Here is a 24,704-nt window from a genome sequence, read left to right on the forward strand (position 1 = left end):
GACAACATATTGCCTTTGCTCTTTCTCCAACATAAACATAGATTTATTATCCCTCCTGGCTCTTCTCTTACAGCAGAGAGAATTATGGGAGTTGAAAGAGATGGACCCCTTCAGTGACACACACACACACACACTCAGTCACCCTAATGCACCATGTTTGGTCAGATCCACTTCCTTTGTGGCAGTCTCATTAGGAGCTCCATGACTCTAAATTACCACGCAGCTCATCTGCATGATACCTGAACAGCTCCAATTAGTCCTGCATCCAATTAGCATTATTAAACAAACACACACACAGCGGCTGTTGATATCATTGTTGTTGTTTTAAAATGGTAATTAATTAGTTTCAATAGTCTAGACAAATGTAGAGAAACACACACAGACTAATTAAATGTACATGATTTAATAAGCATCACAACTATTATTTAAATATCTCTTTATACCTTGTAATAATTATTAATATTAAACAGAACTTCTTGTTAGACTGTAGTTGAGGAATTGAGATGTTATTATGTTATCACCATATTAAATTAGCGAGCTACTGTAAACAATATGTCATTGTTGCCCTGTAATCTTTTGTGTTTCTTTCATTACCTGGTAGTTGAGATGTAGCTAATAAATACAGACCGTTTCTTGACTCTGACCTCATAAATACCTAAAAAAGATCTCTGCACTTCTGATCCTTGATCTTCTGCTTTACTTTTTATGTGCACTATTTGTACGTTACATTGGATAAAAGCGTCTGTTAAATATATCTAATGTCATGTAAATGTAATCTAACTTGATAAATGTGCTACAATTAAATTCCATGGTACTATAGTGGGAGTGTAGAAACAGTACAATTAAACAGAGAGAGAACGTAGTGATAAAATGTTCCTGTAAATGAGACATGAGCCATGTAGAGCGTCAGACGGGCCTCCTGCTCATGTTGGGCTGGTCGCAGGCTGCTGTCACACTGTTCATCCATTAAAAACACCCACATGAGCAGAGGGACCTTATTTCTTTATATACACACACATGCAAGCACACACACAAACACACACATGCACACAGACACCCTGCACAGTATTGCCCCCCCACACACACACACACTCAGACAGTATATACCCACTTACTAACACAAGGGCCAATTAGAAGGTCCTAGTTTTTGATTCAGGCACGTATCTAGGGGCCTATATTCTGCCTGCGGGGCTGCAAGGGGTCCTGGGGTAGCAGGAGAATGATAGTTCCTATACATCTGTCTGACACACTAGAGATTGTGGGAAAACAAATCTCATCTCAAAATATCATTTAGATTTGGCACTGCTTTACTGGTTAGTTGCATGTATGTATGTGTGGATTTCTGTTCATATCTGGCTACACACACTACAGAATAAGTGTGGATAAGTGTGTGTTGTGTCCTGAAATATAGTTATGTATGGAGGTTCTCCGGGAGAGATTTAGCTACACTACTCTTCTTTCCCTGCTCTCATCCATATGTGGCCCCCTGCAGAGTGGCGCCACACACACACACCTACACACACACACACACACACACACACACACCTACACACACACACACCTACACACCTACACACACACACACACACACACACACACACCTACACACACACACACCTACACACCTACACACACACACACACACACACACACACACACACACACACACACACACACACACACACACACACACCTACACACATACTAAGCCTTCCTAAGACAAGCTCCCCCTGCTTCAGGGAGTAGAAGAGAGGAGCGAGAGAGATGAGGGAACAGAACAAGTGGACACCTGTCCCCTGTCAGTGCCCCCTTTCCCTCCCTCCCTCCCTCCCTCCCTCCCTCCCTCCCTCCCTCCCTCCCTCCCTCCCTCCCTCCCTCCCTCCCTCCCTCCCTCCCTCCCTCCCTCCCTCCCTCCCTCCCTCCCCCCCTCCCTCCCTCCCTCCCTCCCTCCCTCCCTCCCTCCCTCCCTCCCTCCCTCCCTCCCTCCCTCCCTCCCTCCCTCTCTCCCTCCCTCTCTCCCTCCCTCCCTCCCTCCCTCCCTCCCTCCCTCCCTCCCTCCCTCCCTCCCTCCCTCCCTCTCTCCCTCTCTCCCTCCCTCCCTCCCTCCCTCCCCTCCCTCCCTCCCTCCCTCCTGGCCTGCCTGCCTGCCTGTCTGTCTGTCTGCCTGTCTGTCTGTCTGTCTGTCTGTCTGTCTGCCTGTCTGTCTGCCTGTCTCTGTCTCTGTCTCTGGCAGGTTAATTCTATATATCAATGTAATGACTGGGCTGTGTTTACTTTATATGCATTTCTAATATTAAAGGATATAACTTTTACATTAAGGTGTATAAAACATACCCAGTATGCTTTTCCGGCGTTTATGTCTTATGCGTGCACATGTACGTGTGTATTTGTGGTAATGAATGTGTACATGCCTGTGTGAGTAGGTGTGTGTGTGGGTGTGTGTGTCTGTGTGGGGTGGACAGGAAGGAAAGAGTTATAGTAATAGAGCTGTCTGGGATCTGCTCTGTCTGTTTTAAATGAGGTCTGGAGAAACGAGAGAGCGAGAGAGAGAGAGATAGAGAGAGGGAGGGAGGGAGGGGGTGAAGGGGGGGGAGAAAGATATGTGGATGGGGAGGGTTTATGACCTTGTAGAGAGGCTGGAGAAGCATTGTTTTATCTGGACACACAACACCTTGTTCAGATGTTTCTGTCTGGTTGAACACCTGAGCAGACTTAAAAGTTACATTTTTAAAATAACTATTTTAACAATTTTATGTTTTATCGTTGTTTTAATGGAACTTCTCAAATATTATATAAAGTGGAAACATATTTCAAAAAACACCCTAAAGTGTTGCGCAACAAAACACCCAAATATACCTAATAAAAAATGTCTTTATGAAATGTTTAAACATCTCTCAGATATGTTCCAGAAAAGGGTTTTTAGTCAAACAAAAATTGTTTGATCAAAACAAGGCAAATGTTCAAATGTATGGAATTAAATGCATCCACTTCCCACATACATGGTGACGTGTTATTAATGTTTCAATAACACGACCAGAGACATTCCCCCCCCCCCCCCACACACACACACCTCTACCACCCTTACCCCCTTGTTACCCCTCCCCTCTGCCCACTTAGTATTTATTTTCATTTATCAAAGCTTCTCCCCCGTGAGAAACAAAATGTGCAGTGTCTGCAATATGGTGTGTGTGTGCGTGTGTTTATGTGTGTGTGTCAGGGGTGTTCAGCGTCGCTGGAGGTTGTTATGGAGGGAGACTGGGACACGACAGGAGATTCCTCTGATTGGAAAGAAAAGCAGCATCTTATCTATTTAAATAAAGCCCAGTGAGACTGGGAGATGCACAAACCCTCACACTCACACACACACAACACTCACACACACAACACTCACACACTCAAACACACACACACACAAAAAACACTCAAACACACACACACACACAAAAAAACCCTCACACTCAAACATAAAGCCAACGCACACACTCACTCACACACACAACACACACACACACAACACTCACACACACAACACTCACACACACAACACTCACGCACACAACACACTCACACACACACACACACATGCAATCTGGAACATATGCAAACACACATGAGACAGTGGAGCAGAAATGCAGAGTTGCAACTCTAGTCATGTCAACAAAAAATAAAGAAAATTCACAAAGGGATTTGTAGTAATTAAATTGCAATGATCGCCCTATTTTAGATTTCACTTTGAAGATGAAAAAAAGGATGTTTAAAAAGAGACATGCTGAAAAACAGCACTAATAGAACATAAAAGAAAATGTAATTATTTCATATGCAGAGTTGAAAAGGCCCCTACAGATGAGACAACTATTAATCACAGGATTTTGCTGATAAGCAACATAGTTCTTTAGAATTATTTTATATGTGTGTGATTGAATAACAGAGGAAGAGAGAGGTATATATTTGTATTACTTCATAGAGGTGAATTCTAGATGCTATAATTTTAACAGCTAAATTAATTGACCTAAGATAAGCCTGTAAAACACTTTGAAGCTAATTAAACAACAGCAATTGTACTTAAGCATGTTTCAACAGCTTTAACTGGTGATCCAGCTGACCAGTCACACAGACCCAGCTGACCAGTCACACAGACCCAGCTGACCAGTCACACAGACCCAGCTGACCAGTCACACAGACCCAGCTGACCAAGGACAGACAGCAGCAGCGGCATTTTGCAGATATGTTTCAGTATTGGTGATGAGACAAAAAGCATTAGATAGCGGCTGTGGCATTGTGTCCAGACAGGCATTGTAGTGCTGCTTTACAGCCCTCTGGAGGCCAGGAGGGTGGAAGCCATCCATCAGACAGAGAGAGACAGAGAGAGAGACAGAGAGAGAGAGAGAGAGGGAGACAGAGACAGAGACAGACAGAGAGAGAGAGAGAGAGTGAGAGAGAGAGAGAGAGACAGAGAGAGGGAGAGAGGGAGAGAGACAGAGAGAGAGAGACAGAGAGAGAGAGAGAGACAGAGAGACAGAGAGACAGAGAGAGAGAGAGAGAGAGAGAGAGAGAGAGAGAGAGAGAGGAGAGAGAGAGAGAGAGACGGAGAGAGGGGAGAGAGGGAGAGAGGGAGAGGGGGAGAGTGTCAGTGGCCTGGGTTTATGCCTAAAACAATTACACACTTAAAGTTATTATCTGTAAAAATACTACTTTTATTACAAATACTTAGATAATATAACTAATCTAAATAACTATATAAATAAATACATTATAATAGTCATAATAAACAGCATTTATTTCTTTATTTGATTATTGATGTTCAATTAATAAATTTTTCTTTGATTGTTGCTAATAAAGTATAATACTAATAATGTTTAGAAGAAGATTTTTAATACTTAATTGTCATTAGTACAATTTCTATAGCATTGCTTGAGCATTAGGAGTAAAGATGGGAACAAACCAGTTGTGTGATCATGTGTACAGCAGCATTCAGGCTGATGCAGGTATGGAGGGGCTTAATGAGATACAGAGAGTAAAGCTACCAGGCCCGCTGGCATGGAGGATGAGAGTGTGGGAGAGGGAGAAGAGAGGGAGAGAGAGGGAGAGAGAGGAGAAGAGAGGGAGAGAGGGAGGGAAGAGAGAGAGGAGAGAGAGGGGAGAGAGGGAGAGGAGGGGCCTGTGTGTGTGTGTGCGTGTGTGTGTGTGTGTGTGTGAGAGTAGTGGATGGATCTGCCTTGGGGCACATCTGAGGCAGCATACAGTAAAAGCTTTGATTAAAAGAAGCCAAATATATTATGATGTAAAACAAATTGGGAAATCTGTAGACTGGTATTTGTATTTACCTTCCTAAATAATAAACAAGCTTCACTTGTCTTCTACACAAGCACACATGCATGCACACACACATATGCATGCACACACACAATTGCACACAACACACACACACACGCAAGTACACACACCCCCCCACCTTCCCCTACACCCACCCCTGCATGTGACCTCAGAACGCCTGACAAGAAGAAAGTGCTGAAGCATGCAGGTGTTCTAACGCGCAACACACACACACACGTGTACTTGTGTCAGAGAGAGTTGTATTACAGCAGTGATGAGTTGCCTGGCTGGGAGGTTGATACCTCAGCATTGACCAGCCTTTAAATAAGCTTTGCTGCCTCTCTGTTGCTGAGACACAAGGTGACTGTCTGCCTCTGGTTACCCTGCAGGCCAGCAGGTCTGGAGTCAGAGTTGAAGTCATAACCTGTCTGCCTGCCTCCCTGCCTATGTCTCCATCTGTCAGTCTGTCTGTCTGTCTGTCTGTCTGTCTGTCTGTCTGTCATAGGGAGCAGCTGAGTGTTAAGGGAAGCATGTTTCAGAGACGAAAGGAGACAGGGTCACAAGGTCAAAGGTTGAGAGGTCAGAGGTTGCGGTCCTATCCCATGAGCACTAGGGATGTCACATGTCAGTTGTCTGTCAGCCTGCCTCTGGCTGTGCCCTCTCTGTGCCCTGGAGAAGATCTCTGTCCAGAACATTCCCTCATCTCTCCATCCAATCACAGACACACAGAGAGGATAGCGAGCAGAGCAGTAAGAAAACAATTCTGATAAAGGAAATTAAATCAACCCAATCAAACATTTCAGAATGAAATACATTGGAGGTAAGAAGTGGGCAGAAAACCTTGGGTGGGATGAGGACGCAGTACTCTGGTCATGAAATGAGCCCGGCGTGACAGAGCGTTTTGACTGAGTAAGCGAGGCAGCCTCATGAGACATTAGAGCCTCGTGCTGCCACTAAGCTGGGCCAGTTAGAGCCAGCAGTCGCTCTGCAGGCTGAGAGCGAGCTGTCGTTCCCCTAAGCTGCCGTCCCTGTCACGTGTGACAGGGACGCCATTGTGTCCCAAGTGGGACTGCATGAGGTGGACATCCTGTCATACTCTTATTCAACCTACTAGCCTGTTTGACATAAAACTACAGTAGTTTGTAAGAGAGTGCAGACGAGATGTGGAAGTTGTAGAAGAAAGTAACATGTGACTGCAAGTAGAACGGAAGCTTCCACAATGCAGAGCAGGAAATATATGTTCCACAAACTGTGCAGTTCTGATTATCAATGAAATACCTATATATAAAATGTTACATGTTTGTAAAATAACTAAATATTGTCTTACCTCAGACTCCAGGGGAAGGCTCACAGGTGGAGGAACTTTCTTGACGTCCTGAAAAGAACAGAATTAAAGTGTGAGGAAATTCGTTTTTTCTAATGTTTAGATTTAAAATATAGTTTCTCCCCAATATTTTTACATTCAACCTTGAATATATTATTTTACAAAGAAATTAATTAGTTCATTATTATTATATACATGTTCAGGTCAGCAAAGGTCTGAGTGACTTCTTAGACCGGATGATTCTAAGGCTTACTTACTTTGCACACTAGCTCATCTATTGGTTGTATGAATAATCCAGCATTTTACTACAAATCTAAGGTGCTGACCAAAAGTACAATTTTAAATCAAGTCCCTAACTTTGTGATTAACATTTTTAATACATTAAATACATTCTGCACATTGCATAAACACTTAATGGGGATGGCATTTTGGAATTGATAAAAATATATTTTTACATTAATATAAAGCTTATTTTTTGTGGGACACAAAACATGTTTGCCTTTATGAATGTACATGTACAGTATTATGTACAGTATATATGTACAGTATAGAAATAATATATATTAATCTGAAAATCTGACTTTGGAAAAGGATCCTAATTGATTTATCTCAGTGACCATTAACCTTCACATACACACACATACGCACAATTTATTACAAACTATTTCATCGAGACACAACATGGGTAACAATCTTCATATGTGTGTATAGTACTGTCTGTGTATGTGAGCTTGTGTCTGTTTTATTCTGTCCATATGCATGTACACTGTATGTGTGTGTGTTACTGTACCCATGTAAAGCTTGTAGAAAGCAGCAGTATAGCTGCAAAGGTGACAGGAAGGTGACAGGAAGGTGACAGGAAGGAGACAGGAAGGAGACAGGAAGGAGACAGAAAGGTGAAGATCAAGCAAACAAGCATTTCAAACACAGGCACATGGACTGGAGCGCCGTACATGGCAGGTCTACCAGCCAGGCACAGATGAAGACCTGAACAGTACGATGGGAGGTCTACCAGGTACCAATGAAGAAGATCTGAACAGCCTTGTGGGTCACCTTGACTGCCTGGAGATCAATGACTGTTTGACTTTAAAAGGGACGGGGGAGACGGGGGGCAGGGGGGGGGGGACAGGGACAAGGGGGACAGGGACAGGGGGGGGACAGGGGGGGGGGGGGGCGGGGAGGGGGACAGGGGGGGGGGCAGGGAGAGGGACAGAAGAGAAAGAAATGGAGGCAGCCTGAGAGAGAAAGCATACAGAAAGTGAGAATGTGTGTGAGAAATAACAAGAGAGAAAAACAAAGCACAATAGAGACAAAGAGAGTAAGATGTGTGTGTGTGTGTGTTGAGGAAGGCGGACTTTGACGACAGTACTAGCAGCCTGGGAGTCCACGTAAAGCACAGGGAGTAGGCTCTGCTCCAACTCCATCCAACTTCATAAACACACATACTCTCACACACACTCATACACACACTCTCACACACACTCATACACACACTCTCACACACACTCATAAACACACTCTCACACACACATAGACGCAGACTTATGTTCTTGTTTTTTGCAGCATTCAAATACACAGCATAGACGTTCTGCCCGTCGATTCAACCGATCAACTGCTCCCAACATTCAACTGTACTGTCAGATACTCAGAAAGGCTTGCATTTACATTTTAATCATCATTTGCTTTCCTGTACAGCCCTATAGTTCTGCATTCTGATTATGAATGCCTGTATAAGGAGCCAAGAGAGCATGTAGCCCAGCTGCCTGAGTACACAACACATGCATCTTTCTACAGACTAAAATGCAAGACAGGTTTTAATTTGTTGTAAAACAGTAACATTGTGAGCTATCTCCTCCCCTCCGCATCGAGCTAGCAGAGTGTCTCTGGAAACAAACAGACAGACACCACACTCCCATTACTACTGGGGAAAGTATGATGGTTTAACATAAATGATACATACTGTAATTCAAGGAGAGAAAGAGAGCGCAAGAGAGATGGAGAGAAAGAGAATGAGAGAGAATCAACGATAAAGACTGTATATATAGAAAGAGAGAAATTAAGCGAAAAAGTGAGGGAGACAGAAAGACAGCGAGAAAGAGAACTTCAGGTCTGAACGAGGGACATTAATGTGCTTGATTTAAATCACTTTAAATGTAAATGTTTATCGCAAAGAAAGGTGTAGTGGGGTTAAGGGGGGGGAAGGGGGGGAGCATGGGGTAACAGAATTCTATCTAGATGATTTCATCAACAACAACACTGTTCTATAGGAAGTTACTCCCCCGTAGAAGGTCAGATGAAAGGCATAATGGTAGATGTCATAGACACACACACAAACTGCTTGACACACACACAGCCTGTCTGATACACGCAAACAAACACACACACAACATCCCTCCCCTCCCCATCTATTTATTTGCAGGCATTAAAGTGAAGTACATAAGGATGATTCAAATGTCAATAAGGATAAACTTCTCAGTGATTTCCCATAGTTGACCTCAAAGAGAAAGTCCAATATTGTGACAGGAGACAACTGCATTATCTGTAATAACATAATCATGGGACATACAGGAAATGATCGCAGGGCACAAGTCAATAGACTAGGATAAGAAATAAAATTATAGTTACAATAAATTAAAAAAATCATATTATAATCTATGTGTGTATGTGAGTTAGTGACTTTTCTGGCACATACTTGCACACACAAACACACACACACACAGCCCCAAGCACAAATACAAATACTTTTTTTTTAAATTGCGTATACTTCAATCTTTGATATTCTCCATCCTGCCATCAACCCAGCAGCCAAATTCTTCAAACACTGACGCTGACAACTTGTATGACTGTGAAATAACATTCATGCAGTGAGTGAATGCAAGGCATTCACAGCTTATACAATGTAGCTGCAGCCGTAACAGGGCCCATGGCTAGCTCTCCTCACTGTATGGTTGCTTGTTCTAACAGGACAAGATTCAGACGCTCCTTCTGTTAAACCCGCTAATTAGACCTCTAGCCGTGCCTAAGAATACAAAGGTGCCATGAAAGACGTATGGGCCCTCCAGTCCTGGGTTCTAACACAAATGTAATTAAATAGCACACTATATTGACCTAATCAGATAGTAGGGCCATAAATTAACAGACACGGCCCACTAAAAGGCCCTCTGCTCTCGGCTAGGATGCATCTCTGATCGTTTATCATCTAAAAGGAGCAGGGAGCCTTTCTCTTTCTCTCTCAGTCTCTCTCTCTTTGTATATTGAGTATACAATAGTAAATTGTGTGTGTATATATATATATATAGAACACCTCTCTCTTGTTTTAAATATACTGTGTATGTATAAGGAGAAATGGAGAAGTAGAGAGAGAAAGAGAGCATTAGAGTGATGTGTTGTACGTTCGGGTGAGCCGAGTTAAAGTAAACAAATATAAATACTTCTCTCTCTATCTCTTTCTGTTTCTTCAGTGTATAACAGAGAAAATATTTTAGTTATTAACCGTTAGTGACTATTTGCTATGCGACAACCTAAGGATGTAAAGAACCAAGAACATAAGGAATACATGTGAATACCTAACAGGATCTCAGGCCTTCTTCAGAATAAACAACACCCTTTTCACAGTGTCCTTGAGTGAATGAAACTTCACACTCGACTCTTCATAACAAGCTGCAAGATGAAGCCTCACATCAGATCACCCAGTAAATCTGCTCTACTACTCACCTAAATTCGAATGAATAGATTATCAATATTCTGTGTATGTAGGCTACAGGTTAATACAAATGAATCACTACTGAACTTCACACACACGGGACGGTGCAACAAAGATTTTAAAAGGGAAAAAATACTTTCCAGATTCGCTTCTACATCGCGTTAGTGGATATTAGTGGGTACAGCACAGAGCATTTGACTGCAAAGCAAAAGGTTGCATGTTCAATTCATCCCCATTTTCGCGACTGCTAAATTAACTCATTATTAAAATGGCTCAAGTTGGCCAACCGATGTGTCATCATGTTTAGACGCGTGCTGGAGAGAAGTGACCTGTTTGTTCCCTTTCTCTTGAAAACAATGCTACTCTATTTCTGTTTGCTGTCTCGTCTGTAAGTAAGATATTTCTATTTACAGTAGGGTATGTGTTGAACTTATTAAATAGTGTCAATATAATATCAGTCTTGGTACACTTCATCGTTCTTGGAAAGATTACATTTAAGCAAAAGGAAATATAGCTACGCCACAATTGTGCATACCGTCCACCACATATTTCTTGTCTCAGGCATGATGGACATATCTCCACCTAATCCTGTCTAAGATAATAGTTTAAAATCAGTCTTTTAGAAAAATCACACATTGAGGTGTCAATTAAATTGATCCAGAGAACACGGGGCAGATGTTTCTGGAGGTTCCTATTGAAGGGTGTTGGAGGAGACTGTAGCGGGCTAAAGACAGTTACGGTGCACAGGTTGTGGGCCATATTCTTTGCCATCTGTGCGTAAAGGTGGCGTCGCCCTTCAGTTTACCAGGCAAAACGTGTTTAAGCAATATATTTTACAGAGCATTTGGATGGAAGGTCATTTTAACTATAAGTTCAACTTGAAGTTTCAATTCCCATTGCAAATTGTGTTGAAACTGCAATCAAAATCGCACAATACAATAAGCAGGAAAGGAAATACTCAAACTTTCTTGAACAAGATACTGTAAATACGGTAAATGAAGTTGTCACTCACGGTCATTCCTTGCTGAATGTTGCGATCAAAATGATAAGTAATAATTTCATTTTGATAAAAAAAAATATATATATTCAATTTCTCAGGAATACAGCAATTAGCCTAGATATTATTAGGCTATATTTAGCAGTTTAGTCAAATTGTCAAAATAAACGTAATTGTGCAAAACTGTTAGGCTACATAACTTTCAATGTCTTTTTCAATGGTTAACAATTTTCTGATAAAAAATAAAAAGCCAATCACGAAAACAGGCTAGTGCGTATTTTTCTTCCGTCTATAAATTAGATGATAAATATCAGAAAACAACAGTGCATTTCAAATATCAATTTAGTGGATTAATTTAGTATTACTTCATATTAAACAACCTGTTGCCTGTCAAATTATATTTATTAGATTCGCTTCTTGCTGTTTCCGTACACCGCAAGAATATGTGCCCTCGTGTCAGGTGTGTCTGTAGACATCGTGGACATGGACAACATTAGGCCTACACTCGGAATTCCGACATCATTCCTAAGGTCCTGTCTCCCTGGCAATTTGGATCAAGTTGAAAGGACAGCGTCATCAGCGAGCTCGTGCGGATGAGGGTCAATCACAGTCTGTCAGGACGCTGAATAAACTTTCTCACAGATGTGAAGGACAAAGCTTCTGCTAAATGAATACATAAAAATACCGTTGACACTTATTTGTCCCACGACAAAGTTGTGTTTTTAGCTACTATAAAAAATATCCTAACAGGATGCGCGGTTGGTTTATAAAATACTACACAGTCTACTTTTACAAATAAATAAACGTTTTCAAGCATTCCTAGTATGCAATAAACATGCCAAAACAGATGATGGGAAACTGGGTTTGCCTAATGTTCAAAGTCAGCCTAATTTCAACAGAAACAATGTTTGCAGGAACCAAATCGATGCGTTCATCACAAGTTCAAGTTCAGTAGAACTTATTTAGTAGAACTTAACCAAATAACGTTTAAAATCATAAGGGACAAACTGAATTTACTGAACACAGGCACTGAGTTACAAAAACTAAACGGGATTATAGCCTGTAGCATAGACTATCCTGGAAAACTGTTAAGGGGCAAAAATGACTGATGCCTCATTGGCAATAATATTTAACCACAATATTCACAAAGATTAAGATCAAATATTTGTATTGAAGTTGAGTCCCATTCATGTGTTTGGTTCTAATGCATGTAGGCTGTGCATATAAAACGCTTTTTGTATTTTGTCAAAACTTTTTGACGGAGAAACTCACATGAAAAACTCTGGCGACGACGGGTTGTTGTCGCTGCTGGAACCGTTTTCTCGGAAGCCGTTGGTGATGAGCTTCTCGTATTTCTCCTTGTACGCGTCCCTCTCGCGGGCCAGCCTGGATATCTCCTGCTTGAGAAGGTCCACCTGCTGAATCAACTGGGTCTTCTCGCCCTCCAGGACGTGTCTCTGCTGGACCCGCTTGTAGCGGCACGACTGGGCATAGCCTCTGTTCTTCAGCGTCCGCCGCTTCTGTTTCAGACGGATCACTTCCTCCTTGCTGACCCCACGAAGCTGCCGATTGAGTTCCCGCACTGACATGGTGACCAGCTGCTCGTCGGAAAATCTGTCATCCAAAAGCATGTGCTGGTGGTTGACGTTGGTGCCGCTGGACTGGACGCCGGTGGAAGGATGATGTCCTCCGCTGTGATGATGATGATGGTGGTGGTGGTGGTGGGGACCTCCGTTCTGGGCTGCCGCTGCCGCAATGACCGCCGATACCACAGCGGCTGCTGATCCCATCTCCTCCCCCGCCATGGCGCCTCCTGCCCCTGCCGCGCCAGTGAACTGCTGCCCTCTAGCATAGCCATCGAAAGTCTGGAGCTGGTGACTGCTGCTGATCAGTGCCTCCACTGCATCCTCCGGGCTGAAGCCCAGAGCCTCGGGATTCAGCTGTTGTTGGTACCCGCTCATCCAGTAGAAATCTTCCAAGTGCGCCTTCTGTTCGCTCCCCGAGCCCGGACTGGGCGCCGAGAAGCTTGGAGAGGGGGGAACCGAACTGCAAGGCGTGCTCATCGGGGTGGAAGACAAGGATCCCCCGGCGATCAGGCGGCTGCACTGGCTGATGCTGCGATCGGGCTCCACCGGCTCCTTTTTCACTTCAAACTTCATCAGATCGAAGTCATTAACATATTCCATGGCCAGGGGACTGGTGGGCAGGTCGGAGTTGCTCATTGCCAGCTCTGATGCCATCCTCGTGCTGTTGACAGTCCTCCAAGGGAGATGAGGAGCACCTGTCAAACTAAGCTGCTGAGACACGCACTGAGCCAGCTTGATTTCTTTATTTTTTTTTCTCTTCAAAACCGGAGGAAAAGTAGGGGTTAGTAATCGCGCGGCGCAGGATTGGTTTTGTTATTCGATAAGTTTTTTTCTCCCGTTCACGCAGAGTGTCTATTGCACAGACGCATTGGAGCAGCGCGTGCGTCTCTCCTCGTGTTCTCTCTCTCTCTCCAAGCATGCAAGTGTCTGCGCGCGACTGTGTTTCCAACATTTAACATTTCATGGCTTCTGTTAGGATTAGTGCGCGAGATTGAGGATGTTCACGGGCGTTTCACAGGCAAATTGTTGCCTCTTATAGAGAAATAATAAAGACCTCTACCCCGCACGGATGGAGTTTTTTTCGGGGATCAGTCAGCAGGCGAGTTTAAAAGCATTGCTTAGTTTTATAGGCGCCCTGACGTCAGGAGCTGAAATATAAAATTGTCCCGGACTCGCAGCCAATGAGCATGCTCGTGTGGGAGAGTCAATTATATTAATAATGCAGTAACCAAACTTATCATAAGTGTTCCATCCGAGTAGCAGCCGGAATGTAGCACTCAGTGCTGGACAGGAGGAATACCGTTAAAACGTTGTCCCAAAACAGCCGACTATGACAAGAGAATGGAATCTGGTAGGCTAAATATGCCTACTTATGAAGACATTTTTTTGGAAAGGCAAGCGTTTGCTTCTCTAACACAGAAGAAAAAAAAAACATACCTTATTCATTATCAGGACCAAATTGTGAATTCAATCTGACTAGGCTATTTGTAAAAAAATAAAAAGAATCTTGAACTTGTCGGTTGACAATTTAAAATAGTTCATGACAGTTACAATGATGAGTCTTCAAGACAAAAACGTCAGTGTGCAAGGGACCATGGAGACCATATTGATCTGGAAAGGGGCAATATCCTTGGAGCTTTATCGATAAAGAAACCCAACATCGCCACTCTTTGGCAATATGTGGTAGTGCCACCATATTCGTGCGCAAAAGTGCGCTTTCCTCCTGGTGACCGTGTATTTCTTACTGATTTATACTCTTTTTGCGTGAATTAAACGCTGACTATTGCTGGAACTATAGGAGATGGTTTTGATGTAAATCTTCGCCAAGAAAGCATTTTTATAAAGTCCAAAGTTTCACCGTTTTTGAATTTAACTAAAAGGTATACACATTTTTTTTAAATACCATTAAACCAGTAAACTGTTACTTTGCCTATAATAGCTCTTGTAATTTACTCAGCCTACTGATCACAAACAACAAATAAAGCATATAAATAGATCATTCACTTACCCAGTTCCTCTCTCTCTCCCTCCCTCTCTTTCTTTCTTACTCCCTTTTTCCCCCTCCCTCCCTCCCTCCCTCCCTCCCTCCCTCCCTCCCTCCCTCCCTCCCTCCCTCCCTCCCTCCCTCCCTCCCTCCCTCCCTCCCTCCCTCCCTCCCTCCCTCCCTCCCTCCCTCCCTCCCTCCCTCCCTCCCTCCCTCTCTCCCTCTCTCTCTCTCTCCCTCTCTCCCTCTCTCTTGGAGTATACATTGCATGGGAGCAGTGGCATATAAGAACAAATAATGAATAGGGCTATACTCGAAGGACAGGAGAGTAAATATGAGCAGTCTCCCAGGTACCCGTCACTGGGGGAAGCTTCAGCGACTACAAAGCCAGCAGCAGCTCTCGCCAAATCCCCTGTGTCTTTAGCACAAATACATATTCTCTTGGTCCCTGTGACTGTTCATGGGGATTTAGCGTTAAACAGCCAGGATAAACATGGTATTTTATTCATTAAAACCCCAAACAGAGCTTCTGATGCAGGGAGAAAATCCTCCAGAGAAAAAGTGTCTGATGTCACTGAGCTGTGGAAACACCCTGTGGCACCACAGTTCCTTAATACACAGGTTAATGGCAGTAAACCTTTGTAGATGAATGTACTACAGGAAGTTACAGTGATGTAGGAACAAATCCTACTTATGAATTCCTATTATATTATTTATTTTTATTATTATTAAATTTAAATGTCATTATTCTCTCCAGACCATTTATTAGCACATGAGCAATAGCAAAAGAAGTTGTAAAGTTGAAGTATACTGTTATATGATTGTCTGACATCAGAATATTAAGAATTGCCAAACTGTCATAAAGAAAGACACTGGTATGATAACATTCATATCCACAACTGATAGTTTCTCTTAATGTCCATGCTTTTATAAACTGCACTGACTTCAAATTTATTGATAACATACTGAACATACTGGGAAATAAAGTGCTCTCAGTTATGGTAAATACCTTGAGTGTTGCTTTAAGAAATTACTAGAATTTTACTAAAATGAAAGACCAATTCATATTATGCTTGATGAGATTTCCCATAGGAGGATGATTCTTTCTCAATCAATGTTTAATGCCATAATTAGAAATTCTGGTTGCTCTCCAAATGAGGACGTCCAAACTGTGGTTTCAATGGACCCACCCAAGACACAAACTGAATAATTTGGGTAGAAAATGAAATGCTTTGTGAGGTTTTAGCCTGGTGTTGAATCTTAAGCAGTGAAGACACCCTGAGTGTCTGTTAGCAGAGGAGCATGCAGACAGGACAGGCTTTTCAACACAGACAGATGATAACCGTCCTTTCAAGACAACAAGTGCAGCCACTGAAGCTTCAAGTGCTCTTTTCACCTTTTAAATGTCCGCTTGCACCATCTGTCTCTAATGCACTCAAATTCAATAGTACTAATTAGACCTCTCCTCCAGTTTCCTTGTGCTCGTGCACGCAGGGGAAAATAGACAGGCGAACATCACACTACATCTGCTGTGATAGTAGCTGATGAACAGGCTGGGCGAACCAGCCCCTCAACAAGTGTGGAAGCGATCACTTTCTGACATGCTTGCATACACACACACACACACACACACATACTGTATACACACACATGCATACACACACACACACACATACTGTATACATACACATGCATACACACACACACACACACACACACACACACACACACACACACACACACACACACACACACACACACATACTGTATACACACACATACATACACACACATACGCACACACGTACTGTATACACACACATACATACACACACATACGCACACACACCCTCCACACTAATCAAGGTCTACATTAAACCAGACTTATGCTAAATTATGCCAAGCGTCATCGCTAATAGACAGTTAAAAATCCATACAGACTCCTGACACAGGTTATACCAGGAGGGAAGCCTGTCACATTCATGATAAACATGTTGGAATTACAGTACATTACAAATTATATCAGAAATAAAATTGTTTCAAAATAATAGTAAGTATTGTAACCATAGTAATAGTGGAATGGTTACATACACACACATTCACTCACACACACATTCACACACACACACACACAGACACACACAGACACTGACACTAACAGTTTAGTAGGAGGATTGAACCAGTTAATTGGCCACACTGAACAGACGTCCAATGTTCAAACTCTTCACTGCACATCTGGATAATGTCTAACGCAGCATGTAGACATCCTTGACTATCTGTCTGCCTACCTGTCTGTCTATCTGTCTGCCTGTCTAACTGCCTGTCAGCCTGTCTGTCTTTATGTTAGTTTAAATATAAATTCTCTAAATTGAGCCAGGTACTAGTACATACAGTAAGTGTAAAGCTGTCTCCTCTGTGAGGGAGTAGGAGGGTAACCTGTCCACCCAGCATCCTGCTCCCACCTGCTTCGGCCCTGTCTTCTCCAGAATAACCTACTGGCAGAGAGACACTGGAGAAGGGAGAGGAGGAGTGTGTGTGTGTGTAAGGGGGGTTGTGGATGAGTAAAGACAGGTTGGTGAAATGATGAACAGGTTGACAGTGTTGTGCAGAAACATGAGCTGTTTTTTAGATGTGGGTGTGAAGCCTACAGCAGAGGGTTAGTGGGTGTGAGACCTACAGCAGAGGGTTAGTGGGTGTGAGACCTACAGCAGAGGGTTAGTGGGTGTGAGACCTACAGCAGAGGGTTAGTGGGTGTGAGACCTACAGCAGAGGGTTAGTGGGTGTGAGGCCTACAGCAGAGGGTTAGTGGGTGTGAGTCTTCTGTCTGGATCAATCATTCAGTCATTCATTGGTCCATTTACATTATATTTCTTCATTTAACACACCATTGTATGTGACACATTATTACATTTTATTCCGCCAAGTAAAATGACCAAATCTATCCAGCTGTTGGTATGCTCTTTGAACTCTTGCAGATCCATCTCTGTCTAGTTTGATTAAATGCTCTTGCCTTTGCACTTTGGGAAAATGGTCTCCTCCTCTCCACTTTCAAAAAATTGGTTCCAAATTCTATGTTGAACAATTCAACTGGCTGGAAGAAACAGGTTGGTCAGTGGAGATTAGTTGCTGGACAAGGCTGCCTACACCTGCTTTCCTCCAGCTCTAAGTCATGGTGAATTATCCCTAGACACAGTGTGACATGAGAACAGTGTAAAGGGAAGATATCAAACAAGCCTGTTGGTCAAACCTGGCAACCCTGTGTTCTGATTCTGCAAAACAGGAGCTGTTTATCCTCCTTTCCAATGACAGGCCATTCATATAACCACTCCTCTGTTACTGACGCCCTCATGAAGAAATATGGCATCAGTCGCTCCCCAGTTCTTTCCTCCTCACCACCCCTCCACCTCTCCTCCCTCCACCTCTCCTCCCTTCATCCCTCCTCCCCAGACCCACAGCTGTCCTGAGGTGCTCTGATTAGAAAGTAGAGTTTTTGGGCCGTCAGAGAGAGGAAGCCACAGTAGCCTGAACTCTCATCCTCCACACTGAACAAGATTTCCTTACTCTGTTTATCCTGTTCTCTCCTTCAGAATCCGAACAAAGCTCCTTCACCAGCTCTTGTGCACAATGCATAAGACAATACAAGATACACCACAATACAGACTTCATCTGCTTAACTGATGAGAGACAGAAGGCGGGAGAAGAAGAAGGAGATGTTTTCCCTCCTCGGCGTTCCATCTTTAGATCAGCAGCATTAGCAGCAGCATTAGGCGTGTGCACGGCGTTGAGATCCAAAGTTTTCGTCTCGGGAGAACAAAGACAAGCTCTCCTCAAATCGATTAGTAATACGTCTCATCCCATTGATGCCATCTGTAATCCACACAGAGCTGCTCTGGAAGAGGAGGGAGGAAGGAGGAGAGGAAGAGAGCAGGGAAAGGGAGAGAAAAAGGGAGATAGAGGGAAGGAGAGGGAATGGAAGTGAGGTAATAAGGAGAGGGAGGGAATGAGAGAGAGAAAAAGGGAGAAGGAGGGGAAGTGAGAGAGTGACTGAAGGAGGGGACGTGTGGCTGAGGGGACATGTATTCTGAGGAATCTGCGTTGTGTCCTTTTGTTCTCTGGTTAACTGGGCTCTGTGGTTAAGCTCTTTTAGTCAGTGTAGCTAATGAAAAAGGACTGAGGGAGATTACACAGACCTAAAGTACCAGGGCTGGCCAGCCCCCCATCCCTCTTCACCCTGCCCCCCCATCCCTCTTCACCCTGCCCCCCCATCCCTCTTACCCTGCCCCAGAAGCCCTGTCTGCTCCTGAGAAGCCTCAGGTCTTCTGGAAGGCTTGTCGTTCATAGCCTGGCCAGCTGTTAGTAGACAGAGAAACATTAAGATAGTCCTTAAAACAGCAGGAGGTTCTTATCAACTTGTACATTTACATCTAGTCATTTAGCAGACGCTCTTATCCAGAGCGACTTACAGTAAGTACAGGGACATTCCCCCGAGGCAAGTAGGGTGAAGTGCCTTGGATGACACAACGTCATCTGGCACGGCCGGGAATCGAACTGGCAACCTTCTGATTACAAGCACGCTTCCCTAACCGCTCTGCCACCTGACACCCTAAACTTGTAATATCAGGGAGAGAAGGTATTAATTAGAGAGACGATGTTCAGAGTCCATGGACACTTTATTTAACTTTCCTTAATTGTAGTGAGTAATGAATTGATCATAAGCAGTTGGCATGGAATGGTTTGTTGTTTGCAGTTTAATTTTCGGGGAGACACAAAGTGTTTGTAGTCTGAGCTTGACAGAGAGCAGTGTACCAGAGCTTGGTGTCGCTCCCTCCCCCACCTCTCCTGCTCCTGCTTCCTTCTTGCTTTCCTTCTCTCCTTCTTTCTCTTGCTCCTCTTTGCTTCAATCTATTATTCTCTTATTTTTACAGAACAGGAATAAATCTACCCCCTTGCCCCTATCAAGTAACCCTTGGGGGGAGGGGCCTTTGTATAGCATGCTACTCACTGATTGGCCCATTCACAGGATGCAGTATATGATGATAAATCTGCGGCAGGTGTCAGGTCCTGTGCAGCAGGTGAGGATTGATGGGGTACAGGAGGACCATCCATCACCACAGGCAGGTGGCATGCTATCGGACTTTGGGAAATCTGTTCCCAATCAAAGCTCGCCGTGGTTTCAGAACGCTTTTTGGAGCCGTTAACTGGAAATCAATTGCAACTGCTCAAGGTCAATGTACTGCTGAAAAACTCCCTAAGTTCTGACGGATAGATCCCTTTCCTGCTTTTCCACCCCTCTCTTGTCATTCCTCTCTCTTTCTCTTCATCCTTCTCTCTCTTCATTCTTCTCTCTCTCATAGAGCAAGTGTGTGACAGTTTGTCTCATCCCACTCAGTTGAGGGAAAGGCGGCTGCCACCATGACTGTCCTGGGTCGCTTCTGGTGCAGCCCTTCTTTAGGCAGAGTATAGTCTAGGTCTGGGTGCCGGTCTGGGGCCACGACAAGGGTCAGGTCTGGGGCTGTTTCTTGGGGCCACGGCTACGGCTAAGACTGGGGCCGAGGCTGGGGCTGCCTCTGGCACTGAGAGTATTGGAGATCTAATAAAAGCCTCTGGCGCCTGGCTGGCTCCTCGTTCTTATAGATTACCTGTAAGTCACCTTGTCCCTGCTAGTGGAAGAGCTGCAGTACAGCTGCATACAGACAGGCGTTCACCCTCACCTCATGTTCAAAGGTTGAACTCCAACCTCTGTGAAAGGAAGCTTTGAGAACGCAGCTCTGCAGACCAGTGACTCAGCATCCAGCCTCAGTCACTTACAAGCTCGAGATAATTATTAAGTACTGTAGAAATGCCGTGCCTGAAGTGAAAAGATATTGTGACAAGCTGCTGTTTTTCTTAGAAACCTTCTGATTTCACACTTCATGCTTTCACTTCCCAGAAAGAATAAAAAAGCTTATTGTTTCAAGTCATTTTAAGCCTGTTGTTTCAAGTCATTTTAGGTGTTTCTGCATTGAATTGTTTAGCTAAAGATAATGAACAGACAAGGACCATAACCAACGTCTTTGATGTACAGAACATTGAAGAAACTGTAAATCACAAGACTTTGTTGATCTTGCCATGCTGTTGCGTCCGTGCTGTAGCGTGCGTGCTGGGCCCACACTGTGCATGTGTCTCAGACCAGCCCTTTCTCCCAAGGTGACCCAGACCCCCTCTCACTATCGGTCGGTCCGAGCACATATTAATCCCCTCATTTGTTCTGCTTCCCCCATTCCACTCTAGGAAAGAATTTATGACAGCACCTTAAATGCTAATTGGAGTCCTAATCTCCAGTAGGCCCCCTCTCTTCTAAACTGCTATCACTCAAAGAGGAGGATGGGCACACACCACACCTGGAGTTTATCTAAAGGAAGCTCTTTCTGCAGAAAAGTAAGAGATGTTCATTCAAACGTTTTTTTTTTTTTGCTCCGGAAGTCTTCTCTTTGTGTTTGGTGAATGTACTTCCAGTTTAAGTGATGAATGAATCCTCAATGGACATTCAGTATTAGTAGTTGGGTTCCTGGTGTAAAAGATAGAAATGTATTGAAGCCACTTCACACTGTCTCAGTCTGTTCACATGTCTACCTATTTCTGTCATTCAGTGTGTCCAGTGGTGGTGCTCGTCCAAGGGAAACGCTTAAATGTGTGTGTTTATATGCCAGTGATAAAACCGGACAATTTTCTGCCTCAATAGTTTATTCAACACTGGGTAAAATAATGCACATTTTAAGTGGTTGTAATTACAAGTTATCATTGTCAGTTAGCGTGAGTGGAAGCTCATGTGGCCCTCTGAACAGTGCCAAGTGTGTGCCAACCTCACACTGATGTGGAGAGCTAAGGTAACAAGGCCTACAGCCTGTTTGGTGTGCAGCAGACAAGTGTGTCTCAGTGGGTTTGGATTTGGAAAAGTGAGAGCTAGGCATGCACATACTGAGAGTGAGGATAATCACTCTGGAACGATGAATGTTCCAGAACAATTGAAGGGGGGGTGCTATCTGTCAAGCAGATGGTAAACAGCATGATTTTACTATGACACAGAACAAAAAAGAACAATTTACATGGAAATCAGACAGACACACACCCACACACACACCCACACACACACCCACACACACACACACACACACACCCACACACCCACACACCCACCCACCCACACACACACACACACACACACACACACCCACACACACACACACCCACACACACACACACACCCACACACACACACACCCACACACACACACACACACACCCACACACACACCCACCCACACACACAGCCACACACACACCCACACACACACCCACACACACACACACACACACCCACACACACACCCACACACACACACACACACACACACCCACACACACACACACCCACACACCCACACACACACACACCCACACACACACACACACACACACACACCGCTGTAGCCTTATGCAATGTCCTGCCAAAACCCCAAATGTTATCTATTCTATTGATTTATGTATGAGTGAGGCTGAATGCTAATCAGTGTAGAAAAGTGCTGTTTTTACAACTGTAGAACACGTAACTGAGTCGTTAGGGTGGTTGTTGGATCTGGATGTTTCCATATTTTAAGGCTAGTAAAAGTAGAAACTAATGAAAAAATAGGAACAATATTAGTATGCACTGAGTGACATAAACATCACACACACACTCTCTCACTCTCTCTCTCTTTATAAACACCCATTAGATATTTAGGATGAATTCCACAGCCGGTCCTTGACTTTAATCAACTCAATATAATTAACTGCATATATCAATAGGGCTGCGTCATATTGGAGTGCATTGAGGCGTTTGTGCACGTCTTTATGTGTGTGTGTGTCTGTATGTGTGTGTGTCTGTATATGTGTGTATATGTGTGTGTGTGTATGTATGTGTGTGTGTGTTAATTCTTCACTGGAGTAAGCCAAGCTGCAGAGGGCAAAGCTATGATTGCGTGAACCTCTGCAACCAACAGACTTATGGTCTCATCCTCACTGAGCCCAGATCAGTTATTAAGATAAATGCTTATTAAGTTTAATTCCTGACCAAAATAACACACAACCCTGCTCTGAATTAATATTATTTAAAATTACATGAATAGCCATATTTGATATACATTTGCATTCCAGGTCATTTACATGTCTGCATTACAACCACAATTTAGTACAGTAGTTAGAATTCAAAAGTATTTGTTTCTCTATAATGGAGATCCTTCCACTATTAGATGGGGTCAAAGTGACAACATTCAACAAGAGACAGTGAGTGAATGGACATGGAATGATTGGGAGATGGTTCAACAGTCTTCAAGTAAGCTGGTCAGTGAATCAGCAAATGCACTGAATAAAGACTGTCAGAGTTGCCACAGTCTAACTACTGGTGGAACTGGTCATGTAGTTGAAACACAGAGAAGTTGGTCATGGTGTGGTTAACCACAGCAGAGTTGGTCATGGTGTGGTTAACCACAGCAGAGTTGGTCATGGTGTGGTTAACCACAGCAGAGTTGGTCATGGTGTGGTTAACCACAGCAGAGTTGGTCATGGTGTGGTTAACCACAGCAGAGTTGGTCATGTAGTTGAAACACAGAGAAGTTGGTCATGGTGTGGTTATACACAGCAGAGTTGGTCATGGTGTGGTTAACCACAGCAGAGTTGGTCATGGTGTGGTTAACCACAGCAGAGTTGGTCATGGTGTGGTTAACCACAGCAGAGTTGGTCATGGTGTGGTTAACCACAGCAGAGTTGGTCATGGTGTGGTTAACCACAGCAGAGTTGGTCATGGTGTGGTTAACCACAGCAGAGTTGGTCATGGTGTGGTTAAACACAGTCTGACAGTGACCTATTGTTTCCCCTGATCTGGCCCACCTGTAAGCTGCCCTGTGCTCATAATCAGTCCACATAATGGATGATTTGGGTCAACCTGGAGGTGGGCTATTTTTCATGCTCACTTTTTGCCAGCCAGCCTATTCGTTCACACAAACTCCTGGAAAGGAAAGGTGGAACGCTGATTCTCACACTCTGTCTGTCCCTTTTTAACCTTGCCTTGGCTTGTTTACCTCATAAAGTCAGGGAACAAGCCACCTCAGTTTCACTAGCAACATCTGTCTTGTAGCATCTCCGACTAGCTAACAACATCCCTGCCTGGCTAGCTGAATGGCTGTTTCACTGGCTAGCAGTACTGCTGTCTGGCTAGCAGTTTAACTGTATCACTGGCCAGCAAAATACGTATTTGACAAGTAGCATCTTTGTCTGACTAACATCTTAATCTCTCTTTATCATTAGTATAAATATACAATGACACTGACAAGTTTTGGTGTAGGTAAGTTAGGAGTAATGTGACAGGTAAGGTTAAGACAGATGTGCAGAGAGAGAGAAAGAGCAAGGAGTGACTGAAGTGACACAGACACATTCTTATGAAGATGTGACCACAGAAGCTACATTGTTTTGCTTTGAGTCTAAATAGGAAAATGGTTCGAGCAACAAAGGAGAGGATGGAATGGAGGAAGTAGTCAAGACCAAAGACTGGAACCCAACATTTGACTAAACGTTTTACCTTTTACCTAACCCTTCCATCAGAGCTGTTTTCTACTGTCTTGTGTTGCTGCTATAAATAAGGCGAGGCTGAACAGGGGCATGTATGATGACGATGTTTTTATTGGTTCCTACATGTTCTCTCATTTAACTGCATTGTTTATGTTTACAGAAGACACAATGAAGCATATGGAGTTTTTATTTATTCCCAGAGCTGGTTAACAACT

The 24,704-nt window shown here is 43.6% G+C and overlaps 1 protein-coding gene across 1 annotated transcript; it reads right to left on the reverse strand.

The window, feature by feature from the left end:
* Positions 1-12,605: 12,605 nt before the first annotated feature.
* On the reverse strand, positions 12,606-13,577 carry LOC136942253 (transcription factor Maf-like). Its single transcript, XM_067235103.1, has one exon. It carries the CDS (start codon positions 13,575-13,577, stop codon positions 12,606-12,608), a length of 972 nt encoding a protein of 323 aa, XP_067091204.1.
* Between the last annotated feature and the right edge of the window lie 11,127 nt (positions 13,578-24,704).

Source organism: Osmerus mordax, chromosome 4, assembly GCF_038355195.1.
Source record: "Osmerus mordax isolate fOsmMor3 chromosome 4, fOsmMor3.pri, whole genome shotgun sequence".
Lineage (NCBI taxonomy): Eukaryota > Metazoa > Chordata > Actinopteri > Osmeriformes > Osmeridae > Osmerus > Osmerus mordax.

Coding starts and splice junctions, on each gene's coding strand:
- LOC136942253 (XM_067235103.1), bottom strand. CDS start 13,577: ATGGCATCAGAGCTGGCAATGAGCAACTCCGACCTGCCCACCAGTCCC.